We start from the raw sequence: 20,677 nt of genomic DNA on the forward strand, positions 1-20,677 counted from the left end.
GTTTATAGTCGCACCGTTGTGTGGGGTAACGTTGTCGATAAGGAAAAGCAAGATGGTTCAGGATACAAGCACCATATCTGGCTAGACCAAGTTTCTCCACGCCTGCGATAACGACCAGTTGCAATGCCATCACCTCAAGTCGTGAGAAAATGAAGCAGACGTGCAGGGATACAGACAAAAGTACACACTGGATGAGCTCCCTCAGCTGCACTGGCTGCAAGTCGGGGCCTTAAAACCCTGGCAAATGTGTGCATTAATACGTTACTCATACCACTCTGAGGGCACTATCACCTTTTCTCTAGTGGCCGTTTCATAGACGCCTCACACTCTTTATAGACGAGAACATAATCCCTACTCCTGGGACTCCCGCTAAGTAGCTAGGTATAATAAGGCCTCAGAAATTCTCTGCAGACGACGCCGGCCACCGCATGCGCCAGACGCAAAAACCCTCCTTCTCGCTGTACTGTACAATCAGCTCTTTCCCCCAAACCCTCGGAAAGCACCGAAGACGCCAGCCCCTCCACCCGGAGTCAGCGACCCAATTCCTCCGCCGTTGTTCGGATTCTGTTGGCTCGGAGGACTCGCCAGAGTGCTTGCTAGACCTGTGTGCGAGCTTGCCGGTGTGCTTGGTTGGATAGGGGTTGGAGTGTGGTTGTAGATGGTAGCGCCGTTGAGGTTCGGTGTATTGGATTGCCCATCCACGGCATTGCCATAGCCGCTTTGTGCATAATTTGCAGTGGAAGCTGCCGAGCCCATCCCGTTCAGCCCCCACACATGGCCTAGGTACTTTTCGTCGTCAATCGTGCCATTGAAAATATTCTTCTTCACTTCCCAAAACACCTTGCCGGTCAACAGGCTATCAGAACCAGCTTGGTGTGCTACCCCAATCCGCTTGATCCCAAGCTCATCCGCCAGGTCTTGCAAACCTGACTTCTGGCCTAAGTTGTTGAGTATGTTCGTGGCTGAAGGCGACAAAGCAGCGTCATTGACTGTCTGAGTTCTTTGAGCGGCCTTGATCATGTATTTGATGTCATAGATTGCGGGAAAGAAGATGCTCAGGAGTTTTCGGTATTCTGTCTCGTCTTTTGGTAATTGCTTGCACAACATGAGCTTCACGAGGTAGCCAAAATCATAACCAGAGTGGAATGATATCCATCGAACGTCGTCCAGCAATGCAAGACCAGATGTCATTAGCAGAGAACCAAAGGCCTGAGGGTCTATGCCATTTTTTTCATGCGCCTCGAGATCAAGTCCAGCCGCCATCAAAAAGTCTATCGAGTCCTGATTGTACATGTCTTCGCCCAGGGAGAACTGGAAGTTGAATTGCCAGGTGCAAGGGCAAGGTAGCAGATTGTTTGAGTATGATGATGTAGCAGATTCTGTCTGGTGCGCAGGCGGCATTTCCCCATCCTCACTGAACAGTGTTATACCGAGTTGAATGACTTTAAGGAGGTCGACATTGCAGCGCAGGGTCTGGTAGTGGTAATCGGCTTTGGTAGTGAAAGCGCCCATCGGTCGAGCGACGATGCCAGGGAACTCAGTATCCTAAAATCTCTCAGTCAGAACCACAAACGCGAGAGTAGGGACCAAAGACGTAGGGAACACCGACGTACCATGCTGATGTACGGATACTGTTCTACCATCTCGCGCAGTAGTCCCATTTCCTGAGCTAGGTTCCCCCGCCACACGTCTCGTATCCTGGATTTTAATTGGCCTTTTGGGCCCATTCCACCTTCCCTCCGCATCTGTTCCTTGATCTGTTGTTGCTGTTGTAGTTCTGCACCGTGTTGGAATCCCATCATCGCCTCTCGACTTGCCAGCCCTGTCCCACCAGCACCTAGCCCACCCCCCGGACCAAACCCTCCAGCGAGTCCATTCAAGTTGCCCGTAGGAGCGAAAGGGCTCGGTTGTCCGAAAGCGTGATGAAAGGAAGGAGGGGGTAGGCTGCCTGAGTTCGAGGAATGATGTCCTGGTGTGTTTGTAGGTAACGTTATTGGCGGTAGACGTGTGTATGAAGCCGCTGAATTCTGTCCACCGAATCTGCTATTGGCCGGAGCCATTATATACGATTTGGAGCCGTGTCAAGTCAGGCCGCGAATGAAAAATGGGCTCTGGACCTCCTTCTTGGTAGTCTCATTGATGGTAAGAGAGGAGATTTGGAGAAGTGAATTTTCGCGCAAATTTTGGCAAGTACTAAGGGAAGTTGAGATTAAAGTGAGTTTCTTGGAATCAGCTGGTGCCTTGTCATTGAAGTGAGGATATTGCAATATCCAGGCCAAGAAGCTCTCGAAGTCGGACAAGGAATCACTAGCGCCAAACCTCTTGGCGTTCAAGAGCATTGAGCCTCAATCTTGTACTTTGTCACAATCCATCTTCCGTCAATTGAGTGCTGGGACAATCCTGACAAGTCTTAGCAACCGAAACTGGATCAGTGTAAGCGGTGGTCGGATAAAGCAATTCTTCTCGTCCTCCGCTGACTTGACAGCACAACAAGATGCCTCCTCCTCGACACAATGTGACCGGCTTTGATCCTCGCAAATTTGCACAGTCGTCTGGCATGCCAGCTAAGGATCCATGGGCGCGAGCGTGGGATACCTCACGAATTTTGATTCTACAGGGTCTCGCTGATGTACGCTCTACAGTGAACAATGGCGATATACGGGTCCCTTTACAAGATACAACCGCTTCAAGGGCGCTCTCCCTGGTCTAGGCACTGCTACGGTAGCTTTCGGGGCTTACTGCACCTACGAGTACTTTTTCATGAAAGACGAGCATCATGGGCATGGGGAAGGACATGGGGACGGACATGGGGAAGGACATGGAAGCGAAGAGCATCATTGAGCGCGCGGAGAGAATTGACGAGAGTGGGACAAGTGCAGCTACAAACTACGGCAAGAGAGAGCATTGTGGAGTCATAGGCGATTGCGGAGGGTTTGATACTTCATGGATACCGAATTGTTTGCTGCATGGGGTAGACGAGGACGCCATGGGCTATGATAGCTTTGCGCCTTTCATCCTCAGCTCGCAGGCCCAACGGCGTGAAGGGAAGCCGACCTGGATTTTCATGGTCTGAAGAGAACCATGAAACATAATGCCATCAATGCGAATTTTAGACCCATGGCGAGATGTAGCCAGCCATCTATGTCAAGTGCCAATGAAAATCTGCCCCCTAATCTCCCACTGCTTTGTAGAATGGATACGGCTCTAAGTTCCTCTCGGCATCGAGAGCTTTTAGTGACATGATTTGTGATTTGCTGCCTAAGAATTAGATGGTAAACGTACACGTGTAGACACCGAGCATCCTCGGAAGCAAAAGTTCTTCAGCTCGACTTTCTAACATTAGCACCATCAAGCCTCTCCGGACAACCCACGATATGGACGACGATGAGGTGTTCATCGAGGAAGACGAAGCTTTGAAACAGTTCTTCCCTACGGGGTTTGGCAAGCAGACAAAGGGGACGGATGTGGCTCGACAGCTAGAGAAGAGCAAACGACCTACCACGGCCATCAAGGAATTGCCCTCAGAAGAACGCGGCGGGAAGAATGACTCCAGCGATGAAGACTCCGAGGAAGACTCCGATGAAGATGACGACTTCCCGGTCTCTCACGAGCTGGTGCTCAAGACCCATGAGAGGCCCATTACCACCATTACCGTCGACCCTTCCGGCTCTAGATTCATCACTGGCTCTACAGACTGCACCATCAAGTTCCACGACTTTGCTTCCATGACCCCAAATACCCTACATGCCTTCAAAACAATCGATCCTACGGCTACAAAGGCATCCGCGAGCTCGGAAACACACCCTGTCCACCATGTCGAGTTCAACCCAAGCTCTCCAAGCTCATTACTTGTCATTTCCGCTACGCCTCAGGCCAAGATATTCAGTCGTGATGGGGAAGAGCTCAAGGAATTTGTCAAGGGAGACATGTATCTGAGGGATATGCACAATACGAAGGGCCACATTTCTGCCATCACTACAGGAACATGGCACCCAACGAACAAAGACCTCATGGTCACGGCTGGCACAGACAGCACTCTGCGGATATGGGACGTCAACATGCCGCTGAAGCAGAAGGACGTGATAGTGCATAAGTCAAGAGCAGCTGGATCAGCAGGCAGGACGAGGATGACCGCTGTGAAATGGGGCACACCTATCCAAGGTGGAAAGAATTTACTTGTGGCAGCAGGTCTGGATGGTAGTCTGGTCATGTGGGACGGCGATGGACCATACTCAAGGCCATCAGCGGAAATACGAGAAGCCCATAAAAGAGATACTTGGACCGGAGGTCTTGATGTCAGCGCTGATGGGCGAACCGTAGTCACAAGGGGAGGTGACGATCTGATCAAGCTATGGGATACTCGCAAATTCAAGCAACCCATAAGCGTTGTCGACCATATATCGACGTCCGATCAATACGCTAATACGGACATCCGTTTCTCTCCCACTTCTTCATCGATCATTACAGGCTCCACACGCGGCGAGCTTCACATCTTGAATCCTGCTACGCTGAAGCCGGAGACTGTGACTCCTGTCACGGATGGATCTCCGCTCGTCACACTTCTATGGCATGAGAAATTGAACCAGATACTTACAGGCTCCGCGAACGCAGAAATGCATGTGCTATACGATCCGAAAACCTCAACTCGTGGCGCCGTCATGGTCATGTCTAAAGCCCCCAAGAGGCGACACATCGACGATGATCCCAACTTCACCACCGATCTTTCCCAGGGGCTATCAGGAGACGCTATATCTTCCGGTGATGGACTACGTGCAGCCCAAGCTGGTACTAGCTACGCTTCTCGACACCCAACAATAGGTCTGACAGTGTCCGGCCGCTCTCGTGATCCAAGGCGCCCGCACATCCCCATGACAACTCCGTTCGCTAAGAGCCAGCCCGACGAACAGCATATTAAGAACAACATACCGCTCAGCTCTATGCGTGATGAAGATCCACGAGAAGCTCTGCTGAAGTACGCCGAGAAAGCGGAGAAGGATCCTATGTTTACCAATGCATGGAAACAGACTCAGCCGAAGACCTTATATGCTGATATTAGCGACAACGAGGAAGAAGAAGGGCCCCAGAAGAAGAAAGCGCGGCCGGGCTAGCGACGCAGAGTCTGCTCAGTGCATCTCTGCGCTTCCAAAATGGACAGTCGCGAGACGTCCTTCTACCGCGCTTTCTGAGTCTGTCTTGCGCAGGGAATCGACGAGAGCGCAGAGATCAGGTCTTCCAATGCATTTGCAACCGCAAAGCAATGATCAGTACTCGATCGAAGCTTGGAACCTTGGTGTTCATTGATTCGAACGTTGCGTGAAAATTGCTATCGGGCTTCATTTTGGAGCCCAATGGTACGGTTAGTAAGGCAAGCCGGCTCTTCTGTCCAAGATCTCTATTCTGTCTCACTAATCGAATCAAGCTAGCCCTTGTGTACATCGATCTTGCAAATGGGGCTGTCTCTGCACAAGACAACAGATTCTGTAATATCTGAAATACCGGAAATACTTGAGTGTTGAGAATGGTCCATTGATCAAACAAGAGACACTTATTACAGCTACTGATCTGATGGGTTTGGGCCGAAGTAAATAGAATGATAGGAAAAATGAAAGACATTTGCCTAATGTAAACATAGCTCGACTGTGATCTGACTGAATTAGTCATCCGTTACGTCACGGAAATGTGGAGTCATAGTCATTCATTCATGGGTGCTCAAAACGTCTTCGTTATTATCACATGTAAGGAACAAGATATGTACGAGTAGCTTTATAACTTGGGACTACTACTGGCAGAATTGTTATAGTTGTCTTATTTCACTAGGTGCAACTTATAGCCATTGAAGGACTATAGATTCATTTTCTCTTTTTGAAATGTTCAAATGCTCCTTTACGGGCATTATTGACCTCCAGCTTTTAGAGAGATTCCCATCAACGGCAGGCATCTAAGACTATCACATTTCGCTACCGCATTAAAGGTCTCTCAAAAATGGGCCAACAGCCCTCCCACCCCACCAACCCCTCAAAACAAATCCAAGTCATCGGCGCCGGCATGTCCCGCACCGGCACCGTCTCTTTCGGTCTCGCGCTCGAGCGTCTCCTCGACGGGCCCGTCTACCATGGCGGCGAGGCTCTGGCTCTCCGCGAGGAAAGCCATATCAGGAAATGGATTGATATCATGTACCGCACTCCTTGCAAGAGCGATCGAGATCAAAAATTTGTAAAAGAGGCGCTGAGGGAGCAGTTCAGAGGATACGTCGCGGTCACCGATTCACCGCCTATCAATTTCGTGGCCGAGTTGATGGAACTGTATCCGGATGCCAAGGTCATCTGCACGACGCGGGATCCGGACGATTGGTGGCGCAGTATGGAACCTGTCGTCCGGAACAGCAAAATGGGCTTCTTGGGCTTCGCGTTCTACTGGCTTCCCACGCTGAGGTTCTTCACGACGTATGTCCGAGCGGCGGAGGAGGGCAGGTATGGGGAGTTGTATTTCCGGGACGGGAATCAGACGTGTGTCAGGGAGACATATGGGTATCATATGGATTATCTGAGAAAGGTCGTGCCGAGGGAGAAGTTGGTGTTGTATAATGTGAAGGAGGGGTGGGGGCCGCTGTGCGAGGCTTTGGGGAAGGAGGTCCCGGATGAGCCGTTCCCGAGGGCGAATGATAGTAAGGCGGTGGAGGAGCTGTTTAGGCAGAAAGTGATGCAGGGGCTGCTGAGGTGGGTGTGGGTTGGAGGGGTGGTGGTTGTGGGGGTAGGGGTTTTGTTGTATTATCTCAGTTCGTAAAGGAGGTGTTCGAACGCTGCTTCTTTAACTGGAGTCTCGAGCATTGCTTGAGGTCGTACTAGGTAGGCTGGTAGAGGCTATGGGATTAATGGTAGTGTGAAAGACCAAGGCTTGAAGGCGAAGCCACAGGAGAGAAACCGTCGAATTTGCTAACGATGCTTCCAGATTTTCCTTCCCTAAATGCAAGCAGCAATTAGTAAGCTACGAGATAAAGATCTTGCGGACGCATGAATCGAAGGCCGCCTTCGTTGCCAGCTTGCCGGACACCAAACTCAACTATCCCGATGACTCGATCAAGTTTTCCAGAGTCGCCAACGGGAGTGAAGATCTTAGCATCGCGGAGACGTTTGTAGTTACGAGCTAATAACTGGATGGTCTGGTAGCAGTGGTATTGATGCCTGTTACTTTGACTCTCTGAGCTACAACGCAACTAAAAGCCAAACCCCCCTAATACCATCAAAGCTCCAGTCAGTGAATGGCCATGGCGATCAGTGATCGAGCACATCCTCTCCCCGGGTCTTCAAGCTTACAATCACCAGAAACGGAAAGTCTGACAAACACCGGCCCGTCCCAAGCGTCTCAGAAGGGGACCGTTGCATAGTACAGTTGATCAGTTTTGTTTATCGATCCCTTGAGAGAGGCATAGACCTCATCATGCTCACCTCAGCTTCGAGTATCAGATCGTTGAGCATCACATCTTGAAGCTTCAGGAATCGGCCTATCTCATCCCCCAAGCCCTCCCACGAGCCTGGCCCTCCTATCCATCTGTTTCGGCCTCCAAACTCCGACAGAGTGTCCTTCTGTACCCCAATGATAGCAGCTAAACCGTCTTACGTTGTTTTGATATACCTAAGATCCAGCAGCGAGAGATGGGGCCCAGTCCGCCAGCCCTGGAAAATCCGACGTGAATGTTGCTCATCGATGATTATACTGCTAAACCAGTTTCTTAGTAACTTTGCATTTTGCATGAAGTACCAATATGCAACTCATCAATCTTGTGGCAATGTCCCGAAAAGGCATGGAAGAGATGAGCAAGGCCTCGGCAGTCCCGGGTTAAAACATCGGGAACGTGATTGTCCCACTCGAGCGGAAGCTGGAACTCATCCCAGCTCGAAGGTAAGATTGCAGGCAAACGGAGCTCACATATCTCCCCGTATCATGAATGGTCGGTAGCGTGGATGGGAGCCTGGTAACAATCGCAGAAGGAGTCCTGTACAATAATGCGTTTGATGGGCATATGCCGTAAGATAGCATGTAGAGTATGATGATCCGTCTTGTTGTCCAGTATATGTATATGCTCTTTACCGTAAGTCGAGTAGTGTTCCAATTCACTCTCCAGACAGTGACTTTCGATGAACCTCCTAGATGACTTCCCAGATGACCGCCCAGATCGGTATGACTCCATGTAGAATGCGCCTGTCAAGACAGCATTGGTTTGAAAGCTTCTGCTTCCCTGTATTCCTCACGAAATAGCCTTCCATCGTAGACCAGCTCTTTGACATTTTTGCTGCATACGGGATGTTGAGTAGTGTTTGAGAACCGTTCCATCTCGAATTTGCGCGGCGCGAAATACACCCGATGGAGTCGCATTGGGGCTCCAATTGCGCTGAGTCGAGAACTGGATCAGGGTGCGGTATTGAGGTCAATTTCTGGCCGGTACCGTAGTATCTCCACTGGTAGTCTTAGGGCAGGCCGAGGATATGGGGAGCCATGCTGAGTCTTGTACGAAGGATTAATGAGGCTGTGGAAGCTATCGGCTAGATCAGCTCATGTGCTTGCATGCATGAAGAAGCCCTTCAGCACTTTCACATGATGTCTAATGTTCTGCTTTCTCTTGATCTCATATCTTACCAAGGCGGTAGTAGGCTGGTCAATGATCAATGGTCGGAGCTGTACGAGCGAGTGTGGGTACATCGGTAAAACCTTCCGTCGGAGCTTCAAGACGCTAGAGCAGAGGTCTCGGTACAGCAAGTGTTGTTGGGGGTAATTGCCATTAGCCACAGGTTTTAAAGTTCCGTCGAACGGTGTTGGCAAGGGCTCAGGTTCGAATCCCATGCGACGCATTTATTGATTTGTGAAGCGAAATGTTCCCCGTTAGTCATAGTCCGAGGGCGGACACCTGTTGGTTGTGGTCGTGTTGTTGGGGGTAATTTTCTGGCAGCGCCATTAGCCACAGGTTTCAAAGTTCCGTCGAACGGTGTTGGCGAGGGCTTAGGTTCGAATCCCATGCGACGCATTGATTTATGAAGCGAAATGTTTCCCGTTAGTCATAGTCCGAGGGCGGACACCTGTTGGTTGTGGTCGTGTTGTTGGGGGTATTTAGTTCGTATTAGGTTCGATTCCGTACAATGGTGTTGCGGTGCTTTTTATTTTCTGCAAGGTGGCAAGATATGTACTTGAGCGTTTCCTCGGTTAAACCTGCATTATTCATGGCGGGCTTGGCAAGCCTTGATAAGAAAAAACCGGAAAATATGCTCAATCGAAAACGCCCTCAGCGCCCGGACGTGCTTGGTCGTGGCCAACCTGCATTAGACATTACCCACAACGCTATTCAGGCCTTTTCAATTGGCCTTCCTTCAACATGACCTTCCTACTTCGACATCACTCTGCATCTTTGTCTTGCATTAGCCTACTCCTACATTCAGCACCATTCCACCTGTCTCGTCGCCGCGGAGGCGACCTCTTTTCATCATCATGAATCCCTCCAATATGATTCGGGGAAGACTACCTTTTCTTCTTAAGTGTGTGGCGGTTGTTGGATTGATAGTTCTTCTCATCAATCACTTTGCACCTAGCAACACTGACCCTTTTCATACCCTGTCTCAAGCAATTTCATCCAAGTCTGCCACCCTTGCTGGCCAGGAGATACCCAAAAAGGTCTGGCAGACATGGCATACTTCCGCCATTCTTCTAGACGAAGAGGAAAGAGAGCGAGCCCGGACATGGCAGGAGAAGAATCCTCACTATCGATACGAATTGCTCACTGATCATGGCGCGGAGAGCTATGTACGCCATCATTTCGCGGATGACCCTCTGATCCGAGATACTTTCCTCAACCTCACAGACAAAATCCTCCGAGCTGACTTCATGCGCTACCTTGTCCTCGCGGCAGAAGGCGGTGTCTATGCAGATTTAGACGTAGTTTGCCAGGAGCCCATCGACACGTGGATCCCTCTAGCCTTCCAGGGCAAGACCGGCGTTGTCATTGGCGTAGAAAATGACCGCATGCCCGTGGAGAACGATGCGAGTCTTTACTATGACTACCGGAAATACATCTGGGGTATCAACAATTGGACTTTCATGTGCACAGCCCGTCACCCGTTTATGCGATTTGTTGCTGAGTCGGTCGCGAGAAACCTCCTCGAGATGGCCCGGAAGCAGTATAGAACCCTCGCAACAATGAAGCTTTCGTATAAGGAGGTCATCGACTCGACTGGGCCGGGGGCGTTCACCAATGCGCTGTTTGCCTATGTATCACGCGCGACGGGCAAAAAGATTACGCACAAGGATGCAACCATGCTGGAAGAGCCTAAGCTAATCGATGATATACTCATCCTCCCCATCAGAGCAATGAGCACTGCCGAAGCTGAACGTGAGGGTGTCGAGGGAGCCCATTCCAAAGACTGGCCTGCTGTGGTTTTTCATTGGTCCGTGGGGTCTTGGAAGAGTGATCATCCTCAACGCCCGGAAGATCAAGCGGCGGCTGAGGCAGAGGCGAATGTCGAAGTGGAAGATAGCCCAGCAGCGGATGATATCTTGGCGGTGGATGGAGCTCCAGCAGCGGAGGAAGTCAGAGCTGCTGAAGCAGTCCCAGCAGCGGAAGGATTTCCCTCAATGGGGGATAATGGAGCGGTGGAAGGGGACCCAGCACTAGAAGCAGCCCTTTTACAGGACGGAGCCCAAGCTGTTGAAGGTGATCAAGTAGTTGAATTGGAATCACCTGTCGAAGGGAATCCACCATTCGCAGGGAACCCACCAGTCGAAGCAAATCTGCCAGTCGAAGGAAATCCGCTATTGGAAGGAGATTCACCAGTCGATGGAAATCCACCGATAGGAGGAAATTCACCAATTGGGGGAGATCCACCAGTGGTTGCGGACTTACCAGTGCAATGAGCGATATGTTGACATATATTATTTTCATTGGTGATGCATTCGACTTTGGTTTAATGCCCTCTCTACATGCCTGGGAACGTCGACTGACTGAAAGCCCCACTCAAAACACGCCTTGCCACAGAGGTACTTGCCAGGAATCATTGGTTCAAAGCTTCCACGACAATGCCACCACGTTAGTCCTACCCGATGGTTCTATAAGTGCAATATGGCCCCCTCGATGAGCGTTCCTCAGCGGTCTGGTAATACTCCCATAGCGAAAAGCCTATATATCTTACTTTAGGTTGTTAGATTCTCCTACAACGCCAATTGTATCGATGACGATGATGAAGAGACTCCAAGTATTCTCGATCTCTCCCTCGGCAATGACTGCAAGCCTTCAAAACCTACCAAATTAAGTCTCGGAGCAACCTAGAACGCCTTTGGTCGCAGCCTTGAAGAAATGAATGTCCTAATAGGTAATCATGCGTCCTTGCTATCACGGATACAGTTCTTCCGGTTTGCTTTAACAATACGATGTTTTCAAGACATTCACCGGCATCGGAACTCCAACATTGATGCTCATTCGGTCCGACTGAGGTTTTCAATTAACGGTATCACCGAGAATACTCCTTACCTCCACTCTCTTTCTTCACACTTCCTGATCAATCAACCGAGCGAATGACACAGTGGGCTCTGACAAGGTCCTACTCACGTGGCTGCGGACATACGAAGTCAGCTATCATGAATTACCCTATCAAGCCTAACCGTCGAGCCGTGCCGCCGCCATCTTCGTATCCTCGAGGACCCTCGGACCGTACACGGCCTCTACATAATATCTCCTTTGAGGTGGATCCACACCGCAAAATGTTTGCGGTCTGTAAAAGATAAGGCATTTCCGCGTCGATTGTTATTTTCCTCTGTCTACAAACCAAGAAGTCTACTGTTTTGCCCAAATATCTTCTCTTGACACCTTCCGGCCCAAGAAGCGATTCAGCATCTATATCTCAAAATACTCCTCAACGATGTCTCAAGTCATCGTCGTCACTGGTGCTTCCAGCGGTTTCGGCAATATGTCCGCCAAAGCCCTCGCTAAAGCCGGTCATATAGTATACGCTGGCATGCGTGATCCCTTCCCCAGCAACGCCTCCGTCCAAGGCATCGAATCCTTTGTCGAAAAGGAAAAGGTCGACATGCGCCCTGTGGCCTTGAACGTCATTAGTGAAGAGTCCCTTACGAATGGCATCGACAAAGTCTTGAAAGAAGCGGGCAAAATCGACGTTTTGATCCATAATGCCGGCCACATGAGCTTTGGACCTAGCGAGGCTTTTACCCCGGAGCAGCTAATGTCCGAATACGATGTCAACTGCGTCGGGACCCACCGTCTCAATCGCGTTGTGCTTCCTCACATGCGCAAAGCGGGCAAAGGCTTGCTCGTCTGGGTCGGCTCAAGCAGCGCCCGAGGCGGTGTCCCGCCCTATCTTGGCCCCTATTTCGCAGCCAAGGCCGGCATGGATTCGCTTGCTGTCTGCTATGCAGGCGAGCTGACTCTCTGGGGCATCGAAACCTCCATCATCGTGCCAGGAGCTTACAGGAAGGGGACCAGCCATTTCGCCCACGCTGCAACGCCCGATGACAAGGCGGTCAATGCTGAGTACGAGGAAGGAGCGTACAAGGGTTATCACCAGCGCATCTTGGATGGACCCATCCTTGTCGAGCCGAAGGATTCGACCCGGAGGATGTTGCGAAGGCGATTGTTGATGCGGTGGGGAAGCCGTACTGGAAGAGACCTTTCCGTGTGCACGTGGCATGGAAGCTGATCGTAGCCATTTGGTCAATCCGGTGGCTGATTTTGTGAGGGAGCAGACAACCAAGGATATGGACTTGAAGGATTTACTTGCTGTCAAAGGAGCATAAGTCGCGCCTGGCTTGTCGAAGCAGGTATGCTGGGCTTGATAGCAAGTATCTTGGTACGGCGGTGTATTGCGCATCTTATTGGCAATGATGAAAAAGATGTACAGCTTGGTGAATAGTGTCAATATCAAGAGTCTGCTACCTATCTTAAATGGTCCAATTGCTCGCATACCCGTTCGCAATCCTTACCACTTTTCATTGCCTCCCAACATCACTCTCTCCGAATTTGCTCTCATGAAGTGGGATTGGCGTTTCCAAAAGTCTGGAGATGCTAGAGTACTGCGTTTGTGGTGGCCCAAAATTTTATGTTCGTTCCTGTATACCTGACGGGGCGGTCTCGGACCATCTGGCATCTTCCATTGGCACGTATATCATCAAACTTTGCCCCTGAAACCGCGCCATGTTTGTCCAACGCAGACGGGTACCCCGTGCATGCATTTGTCACGAATGGCTCAAAGGGCGCCATGAACATCATCTGGGCCATTTATGGTTTGCCGTAGCAGTCAACTATCTCCAACTGCCAAGTGAAAGCAGCACCCTTCTCACAGATCCAAATAGGTAGTAACGAGGTACACCTATCGAGAGCCATCATGAGTTGAGCCGCTGCAGGTCGGTCCAAACTGGCCTTTCAGAGAGTTAGGTAACAGTTCCCAATCAGGCTGAAGATGATGCCGCTAGGCCTTCTCAGCTCCGATATACTTTGACCGATCTGGGAATCTTCATGAATGCGTGAGACAACATCAAAGACCACATACAATACTCCAAAGAAAAAGCCATTCTACCTCCTGGTGAGTTAGGTCGAATTTACCTCAGTAGGAAAGAGGCCGGCTACGTTCGAACATCTCATGCAGCTTTCTGACGTCGTGTTTCACATGGAAATCTCGGTACAGGCGGGAATCATAGAGCCACAAAAACAAAACAAAACAAAGCTTGTGGGCGTCCGAAGGAGGTATCCTACACTGAGCTTCGTAAGTATTGAACTCGAGACCCCATTGTTGCAATTGCCTCATTACGGTTATAGTACTGGCAGCTCCTGGCATGGATCAAAACGACTGGTTGTCGCCTCTTTGAGACTCAGTCTCTCCCTCCCTTCAACTCTCGCAATACGCTTATTTACCTGATACATCGCTTGATCGACCACCCAATTGAGAGCAGCTGTCAAGTCCTCCACTGCCTCCTGTCCTCTCGGCACAACATGTGCACCTTTATGATCACACACCTTGACCTCCCGCCGATTGCACAACTCTAAGAACGCTTTCGAGGATTTACGACAAGCGTCGCTTCTCCCAATCACATGGGCGGTTGGAACATTTATCCTCGTAGAATGTGTGCCTGCACACATCTTGACGGGCTTTGAGATTTTCCCAGAAGCGAGGGCAGAGACATCGAATGACTTTGTACCGCCAATGAACACAGCGAAATTGAAATGCACTTCCCACGCTTGGTAGAGCAGGAGAGATGCAGCGACTTCGGCGCTTTGTGAAAAACCCGATATACTCTCAAAAGGGCCGTCTTCCTCCACAACCTCGGTAAGGTACTCGTGGGCTCGAAGCAGTTGCGACACGCTGGGCTTTGCCTCGTAGAAGCATCGATAGGGAGGCGGGTATAGCTTTCGAACATCTGTTATACGAAGATTCAGCATATGTTCCGACTTACTGAGCCGTTTTATGATCACAAGCCCTCGTCTGACTCACCGCTCGTGGGTGTGGTGTCTATTTCACCGTCTGGATAGAAAAAGTCGTATTCTCCAAAATTCATCTCGAGCTCACCTATGGAACTCTCGATTAGCGCCACATGGTGGGGGACTTGTACCGTGAATACCCACAAAGCAGCTGCTCCATTGCCTAGAATTCAGATTCAATTGCTGCGGTCCCAAGTGTCCGACGTTCTTCAGTCAGCTTGCATCAAGACCGGCGTTTATCAATGCGACATCAGCAGTCTTCGTCAAATCGAAGAGACTATTGCATCTTGCGCTTCTATTTTCCCTCCAATCCGCGGCGTTATCCAATGTGCGATGAACCTTCACGACTCCACATTCGAAAACACGATCGCCGAAGACTGGCAAGCCGTTACAGCGCCCCAAGTTCAGGGAAGCTGGAACTTGCACTCCTGCCTTCCGCATGACATGGCATTCTTCATCATGCTCGCCTCTTTCGTAGGCATCACCGGCAACTGCGGCCAAGCCAATTATGCTGCGGCCACCGCTTACCAAGACGCGCTTGCACTCCATCGCCGAGCAAGAGGTCAAGCAGCGACGTCAATCGATCTAGGCTGAATGCGTGACATAGGCGTTGTCGCCGAAAAGTGGAGACATATGTTCAAACTGCGCAACTCCAGGTTCGAGGGCATGAGGGAACACGAGCTGCACATCGTGCTCGAGGCCGCTATTACCCGGAAGGTATATGGTAGAGATGAGACGAGCGTTCCGAGTCAAACCATCACGGGGGTTGGGACCGGAGGCATGATTGAGCGCAGTGGCGCTATGATTTTGGCTGGACGAACGATGCCAAATTCTCGTACTTGAACACTGTCGACTCCAGAGAGATAAAGGAAGCCCGCGCTACTGGCGGCGATGCGTCACAGCTAAAAAGACGTCTGCGTGAAGCTAGTAATAAGAATGATGCCACGGCCGTCGTCAAAGCAGCGCTCATGGCAAAATTGGTCTAGTCGACTGGTCTGGATGTCCGTGGTGTGGACGAGAATAAAGTGATTCACGCGCTTTGGTTGGACTCGTTGGTTGCGATCGAGCTCAGAGGGTGGGCGAAGAGGGAGTTGAAGGCTGAGGTGTCGGGGGTGTTTATCTTGAGTAATGCGAGTATTAAGGAGGTTGCGGCGACGATGGCTGGGGGTTCTGAATTGGTTGATCTGGGGTCAGGGTTGGGTGGGTCGACTTGGGAGAAGAAAAGGACGAAAGGAGAATAGTGTGAGAAACTGGTAGCGTATGCACTTGAAAATCTCGTGATATCTGCTTTAAGAACGGGTGCGAATAGAATGAAGAACAAATGTACTATTTGCAATTTACAATGAGTACTGTCCAGAGCGGGACCCAGCCGCATAGCCATCGCGACATCTCCTTCTCATCAGCGTGAAGAGCAACGCCTCCAGGCATGTCTATACCAGTCTTCTCAAATATCAAAACATCCTAGTGGTTTGTTGGAAGCAGGAACGAGAACGAGGCTACATTAACGATGGAAGGGCAGAATCTTGCCGTTGCTATCATCAACAATAATCTCGAAGGTCATCGAAATAGGTAGATGGGGTAGGCGCCGGGGATTGCCACAAGGTGACGTGTATAAGAATTACCACAAAGACAAAGACTAGGCGAGTAGTAGAGATGTTCTCGCGCGCATCCAGGCAATACTAATTTGAATAGCAGCACAAACAAGTCTCTTGGCTTGATGATCCCACGCTTCCGGAGAGACTTCTTCGCCGAGAAATTAATGTCGTACGTCGCTCGATGGTGAAGTCCTCGGAGGGTTAAGGGAGATCATACCGAGGCGAGATCGAACCGAGGAGAGATCTGTGGATCTGATATCAGTCTGTCTGCCGCCTTTTGAGGTCAACATTCGACCGCTTCCATTCGAATAAAGGCGTCAGCGAGGTAGTATCACAAAAGGGCTGACGAGAGTAGTCTATAGGAAAGACTCACAAGGAGACGGTAGATCATATTTCGGAATAATCACTATGTATGCAGCCCGCGGCACCAATCATACTTATGAAAAGAAGACGAAAATGTCAATATGAAATTTCAAGTATCTTGCACGCCTGACACTATACCCGCGGATCTTGCATGGTACCGGAGGTACCGCGAAGCCTTCTCGCGTCTGGATCACGAGACTGGACTACCTGTCCAGCCGAGTGGCTTCGAAAGCCCCATCCAATGGCATAATGACCATTGTTCCCCAAGGTACAAAGGGCGCTTCATTGTGCACAGCAAAAGCAATACATGGGTCGAAAACACAAGCCTTAAAACATCTCCGAAATAACTGTAGAAGTCTTTATCGGTGGAAACGTTCGTTCTCTTCATCACTGCAAGCCGGTCCAACATCGACAAACCAACCCGCAGTGTACAGCAAAGGACTCGCACCAGTCCAACTTTAAATAAAATCCAGGATGCCGACAAAGTCCGGCAAGGAGCTCTATCGGGAAGCCTTCTTGAAAGTCAAGGCCGATCGAGGAACTCCTTACGATGTCAGCCAGGAAGAGCTCGATGCAATGAGCACATTTTCTGACCGCAATTTTGGACCCTTCGTAAGCCAAACCCAAGCGACGAAAGAAGTCGTGGATCACAACAAACCGAGCCGAAAGCCATCATCTGCTGAACTTGCGGCCATTCAGCGTCTCCGCTCGGCATTGAAAGACAGTCTCTGGAGTCCCGACATCGTAATCAAAGCCTTCCACGATCTCGACATGATATTCTTCCTCGGCCACTCCATCACAACGTCCAGTTCCAATGGCGGACGCCCGACGCCTTTGTCACCCACGTGCAGCCCGAAGATTTCGCCTTGGGCGCGACGGTGGGAACCGGCAGGGTCGGCCAAATGAGCATCATGCTGCACGCGCACAACCTTCTCCTTCGCGACGTGATCCGGGATCCGTGGATGCACATGTGGTCGACGGCGCTGCACGAAATGTGCCATGCGTACGAAGGGGTTCGGGCGCAGACGGGTATGCGGGCCGGGCATCAGATGGATTTCGGCTTCAAGGTCCAGGCTGTGCATGAGCGGGCGCAGGGACTGTTTGGGTTGTGGGCGATTGTGCCTGCGGAAGAATTGGCACGGTGGGGGTTGTACCAGGTATGAAAATGAAGGGAAAGTAGGCGGTGGGAGAGAGAGGGCGAAAAGCCGCGGGCGACTGTACATGATGTGACTCTTCTCTGCTTCACACTTTCTTGTCGTTCCGTCTAAAGTGCATCATGAAGAAAGCAAGTTTGTCGTCATGCGTTGGGCCTCGGAAATAGAAGCATTCACGCTCGTGCTGAAGGAGTTGTGTGACTTCAATAGTGCTGGAGATTTGGAGACAGGAGCGCCAGGGCGGCGCCATGGTCAAGAGACTCTGTATGCATCACTCGCAATATAGGTGACAGCTATGTTGAATTTATAGACATGGTATCTTCGTGTACACACTCCCTCAGAGGAGAGAGAGCAGTCGTACTGTAGTAGCCGGTGAGACGCTGAGGAGAAGATCTGCAAATCCCGTCTAAGAGCCGAACTGCCGTGTTTTAGGGCTCCCTTGGTGCCCGCAGGCGCCAAGACTGGTCAAAACAATCTTGCATTTGATTTCAGCTTTGGGATATGTTGAAGTTACTCTTACACTCCTATATATATCATATATCTGGCATCGTTGTTGCGAGAAATAAGTGGGCCAACAGCAAGCGGTGAGTGTTCGGCCTTTGTCTGGTGAGAATCCCTTTGTCTATTCACGAATAGCTATTAACACATTCTTGACTTCATTCAACCCCTATCTTATTGTCTTGCCGCTGCCTTGCTATTGTCTTACTGATGGCTGGGAGTCTATTGTTCCACCCGACGTCTTGTGCGCCATTACCATATATTAACCATGATCTTTCACATTTTACTCCCAACCTTTTAACATCAACCTCACTTCCACTCAATTCCAAAGCACAGATATCTCTGCAAGTCTCAAACACTCTCACAGCATTGCACACATCTGCACAATCTACATCAATCTCACCAGAACAATTACCATCGAAATGGCTGCGCCAAAGAACTTGTCTGGCACGAAGAAGACAGCGACCACTGCTTCCAAAACTGCTTCCAGAGCATCATTTGCATCTCAGACTGCAGGTTCAGAAAACAAAAATACTCGCACAAGCAAGCGCAAGGCTGAGGAGCTGGGATCCTCTTCTGCGGTCACCAAGTCGCGCAAGTTCAACTCCTCCAAAGCTGCATCTAAATCCACAACCCGCGCCCCAAAACCCAAGCTGATTCTCAACCATCGCGCCACTGATACCTTGAATGTGTACGTCTTCGGGTCGGGCGATTCAGGCGTACTCGGACTCGGGCCCAAATGCTCCACCGATGATGTTGTGAGGCCTCGTTTGAACCCAAACCTCTCTACATCGTTCGTCGGGGTTGTCCAAATGGCAACAGGTGGCATGCATTGTGTAGCTCTCACGAACGAAAACAAGATCCTTACGTGGGGAGTCAATGACCACGGTGCTTTGGGAAGAGACACGGAATGGGGCGGCGGCTGGAAGGACATGGACGGCGGAGACCACGACCAAGATAGCGACAATTCAGAGAGCGAGCTCAACCCAAAAGAATCATCGCCAACCGCAATCGACAGTTCCTGCTTCCCAGCCAACACAGTGTTCACGCAAGTTGCTGCTGGTGACAATGCAACCTTTGCTCTTACTGAGGAAGGTCTGGTTTATGGCTGGGGAACCTTCAAGGTAAAGTACTCTGCTTCCCCGTTTCCTGAACGAGTTACTAATACTTATGCTCAGACAAGCGACGGCGCTTTACATTTCTCTGCAGACATGGCAGTCCAGAACCGACCAACCCTCATATCTGGCCTGCGAAACATCACGAAGATCGCTGCTGGAAGTAACCATGCACTCGCCCTTGATCACAAGGGTTGCGTTTTCGCCTGGGGATTTGGTGAGCAATGCCAGTTGGGCCGTCGCATCAATGCTCGCTTCCAACAGAGTGGACTTGTCCCCGCAACCTTTGGCTTGCCAAAAGACGTCATGGACATTGGCGCTGGTGCGGACCACTCATTCGCCATCCATCGAAACGGCACCGTATACGGCTGGGGAGCAAACAACTACTGCCAAACTGGCATTGATGAACGCGACGGAGAGGACTTCGCCAACATTCTGCGTCCGCAGTCGATCGATGGTCTGACAGGCCACGGGAAAGTCACCAGCATCAGTGGTGGAAATCATCACAGTGTCGCGGTCACAGACGGTGGTGCATGCCTGACGTGGGGTCGTGTTGACACAAACGCCCTCGGCCTGAGCGTTGACAGCCTTGCTGAACACGACATCATACGTGATGCGCAAAAGAAGCCAAGAATACTCAAGAATGCGACCCAGGTACCTGGTATCAATGCTGTCCACGCCGCCGCGGGTTCCGATCACTGCGTTGCGGTGACTCATGAAGGCAAAGCGTACAGTTGGGGTTTTGGTGTGAGCGGCCAGCTGGGCCTGGGAGGTACGGATGATGTCGGGCTGGCGACCCTCATCGAGAACAAGGCTGTCAAGGACAAGAAGTTGGTTTGGGCTGGCGCTGGCGGACAGTACAGCGTCCTGACCGGGAAGGAGTGAGTGCATTTGCGGCGGAGACGAGTGCAGGATGGTGGTCACGGGAGGAGCGAATACTCGTGGGAGCATTGGCGGCGGGTTTGAGACCCGAGAGATATATGACATTCTACGAGGAAATCATAGTTTGTAGCGTTACTCGAGATGTTCAAGTCTCATAGATATCCAGCAACGAGACGAACTATCACATGATTACCAACTTGTTGACTTGCTGCGACTGTCATTCTCCTTGACCATGGGCCTACTACCTCCGTCACGTGCGACATTTTCAAGGTGATGGTACAACGACAACTGTCAGTTCATGAGGGATTGAATCCCGGAGAGTACCTGTTTGTCCCGTTAGAGAAATAAGAGGAGCCAACGAGGTACGTCTAGAGGTAGAAGGATGACTGGTTATGTATGACTGGTGTAGAGCCTGATGTCTACTGTGACTAAGGCCCACTAGTCTTATTGGCTAGACAAACCCTATCAACTATTAGTGCTGTGAGAAATAACATAAACGATGGTCGATGCAGAGAGTATTCGACACCGATATGCCGCGGTGGTGCGGTGCGCTATCGACGCTACTTGGGGTCATAGCAGTGGAGTATGAGGCTGGTTCTAAGT

General features: G+C 50.7%; 8 protein-coding genes across 8 annotated transcripts; 6 read left to right on the forward strand and 2 right to left on the reverse strand.

Moving 5' to 3' along the window:
- Positions 1–471: 471 nt before the first annotated feature.
- HO133_000586 (uncharacterized protein) lies at positions 472–2,060 on the reverse strand (the record flags this gene model as incomplete). Its single annotated transcript, XM_037291525.1, has 2 exons — positions 472–1,545; positions 1,614–2,060. 2 exons carry the CDS (start codon positions 2,058–2,060, stop codon positions 472–474), a joined length of 1,521 nt encoding a protein of 506 aa, XP_037152960.1.
- Positions 2,061–2,776: 716 nt separating this feature from the next.
- On the forward strand, positions 2,777–5,108 carry HO133_000587 (uncharacterized protein; the record flags this gene model as incomplete). Its single annotated transcript, XM_037291526.1, has 2 exons — positions 2,777–3,067; positions 3,291–5,108. 2 exons carry the CDS (start codon positions 2,777–2,779, stop codon positions 5,106–5,108), a joined length of 2,109 nt encoding a protein of 702 aa, XP_037152961.1.
- Positions 5,109–5,982: 874 nt separating this feature from the next.
- Positions 5,983–7,147, forward strand: HO133_000588 (uncharacterized protein; the record flags this gene model as incomplete). Its single annotated transcript, XM_037291527.1, has 2 exons — positions 5,983–6,716; positions 6,949–7,147. The coding sequence occupies 2 exons, from the start codon at positions 5,983–5,985 to the stop codon at positions 7,145–7,147; spliced, it is 933 nt and encodes a 310-aa protein (XP_037152962.1).
- Positions 7,148–9,477: 2,330 nt separating this feature from the next.
- Positions 9,478–10,896, forward strand: HO133_000589 (uncharacterized protein; the record flags this gene model as incomplete). Its single annotated transcript, XM_037291528.1, has 2 exons — positions 9,478–9,524; positions 9,579–10,896. The coding sequence occupies 2 exons, from the start codon at positions 9,478–9,480 to the stop codon at positions 10,894–10,896; spliced, it is 1,365 nt and encodes a 454-aa protein (XP_037152963.1).
- A 1,001-nt stretch (positions 10,897–11,897) lies between these two features.
- On the forward strand, positions 11,898–12,789 carry HO133_000590 (uncharacterized protein; the record flags this gene model as incomplete). Its single annotated transcript, XM_037291529.1, has 2 exons — positions 11,898–12,637; positions 12,699–12,789. 2 exons carry the CDS (start codon positions 11,898–11,900, stop codon positions 12,787–12,789), a joined length of 831 nt encoding a protein of 276 aa, XP_037152964.1.
- Positions 12,790–13,801: 1,012 nt separating this feature from the next.
- Positions 13,802–14,544, reverse strand: HO133_000591 (uncharacterized protein; the record flags this gene model as incomplete). Its single annotated transcript, XM_037291530.1, has 2 exons — positions 13,802–14,406; positions 14,481–14,544. 2 exons carry the CDS (start codon positions 14,542–14,544, stop codon positions 13,802–13,804), a joined length of 669 nt encoding a protein of 222 aa, XP_037152965.1.
- Positions 14,545–16,899: 2,355 nt separating this feature from the next.
- Positions 16,900–17,588, forward strand: HO133_000592 (uncharacterized protein; the record flags this gene model as incomplete). Its single annotated transcript, XM_037291531.1, has 2 exons — positions 16,900–17,169; positions 17,235–17,588. The coding sequence occupies 2 exons, from the start codon at positions 16,900–16,902 to the stop codon at positions 17,586–17,588; spliced, it is 624 nt and encodes a 207-aa protein (XP_037152966.1).
- A 911-nt stretch (positions 17,589–18,499) lies between these two features.
- HO133_000593 (uncharacterized protein) lies at positions 18,500–20,077 on the forward strand (the record flags this gene model as incomplete). Its single annotated transcript, XM_037291532.1, has 2 exons — positions 18,500–19,201; positions 19,256–20,077. 2 exons carry the CDS (start codon positions 18,500–18,502, stop codon positions 20,075–20,077), a joined length of 1,524 nt encoding a protein of 507 aa, XP_037152967.1.
- Positions 20,078–20,677: the final 600 nt, after the last annotated feature.

This window comes from Letharia lupina (genome assembly GCF_014066315.1).
Source record: "Letharia lupina isolate WasteWater1 chromosome Unknown contig_10, whole genome shotgun sequence".
Classification (NCBI taxonomy): Eukaryota; Fungi; Ascomycota; class Lecanoromycetes; order Lecanorales; family Parmeliaceae; genus Letharia; species Letharia lupina.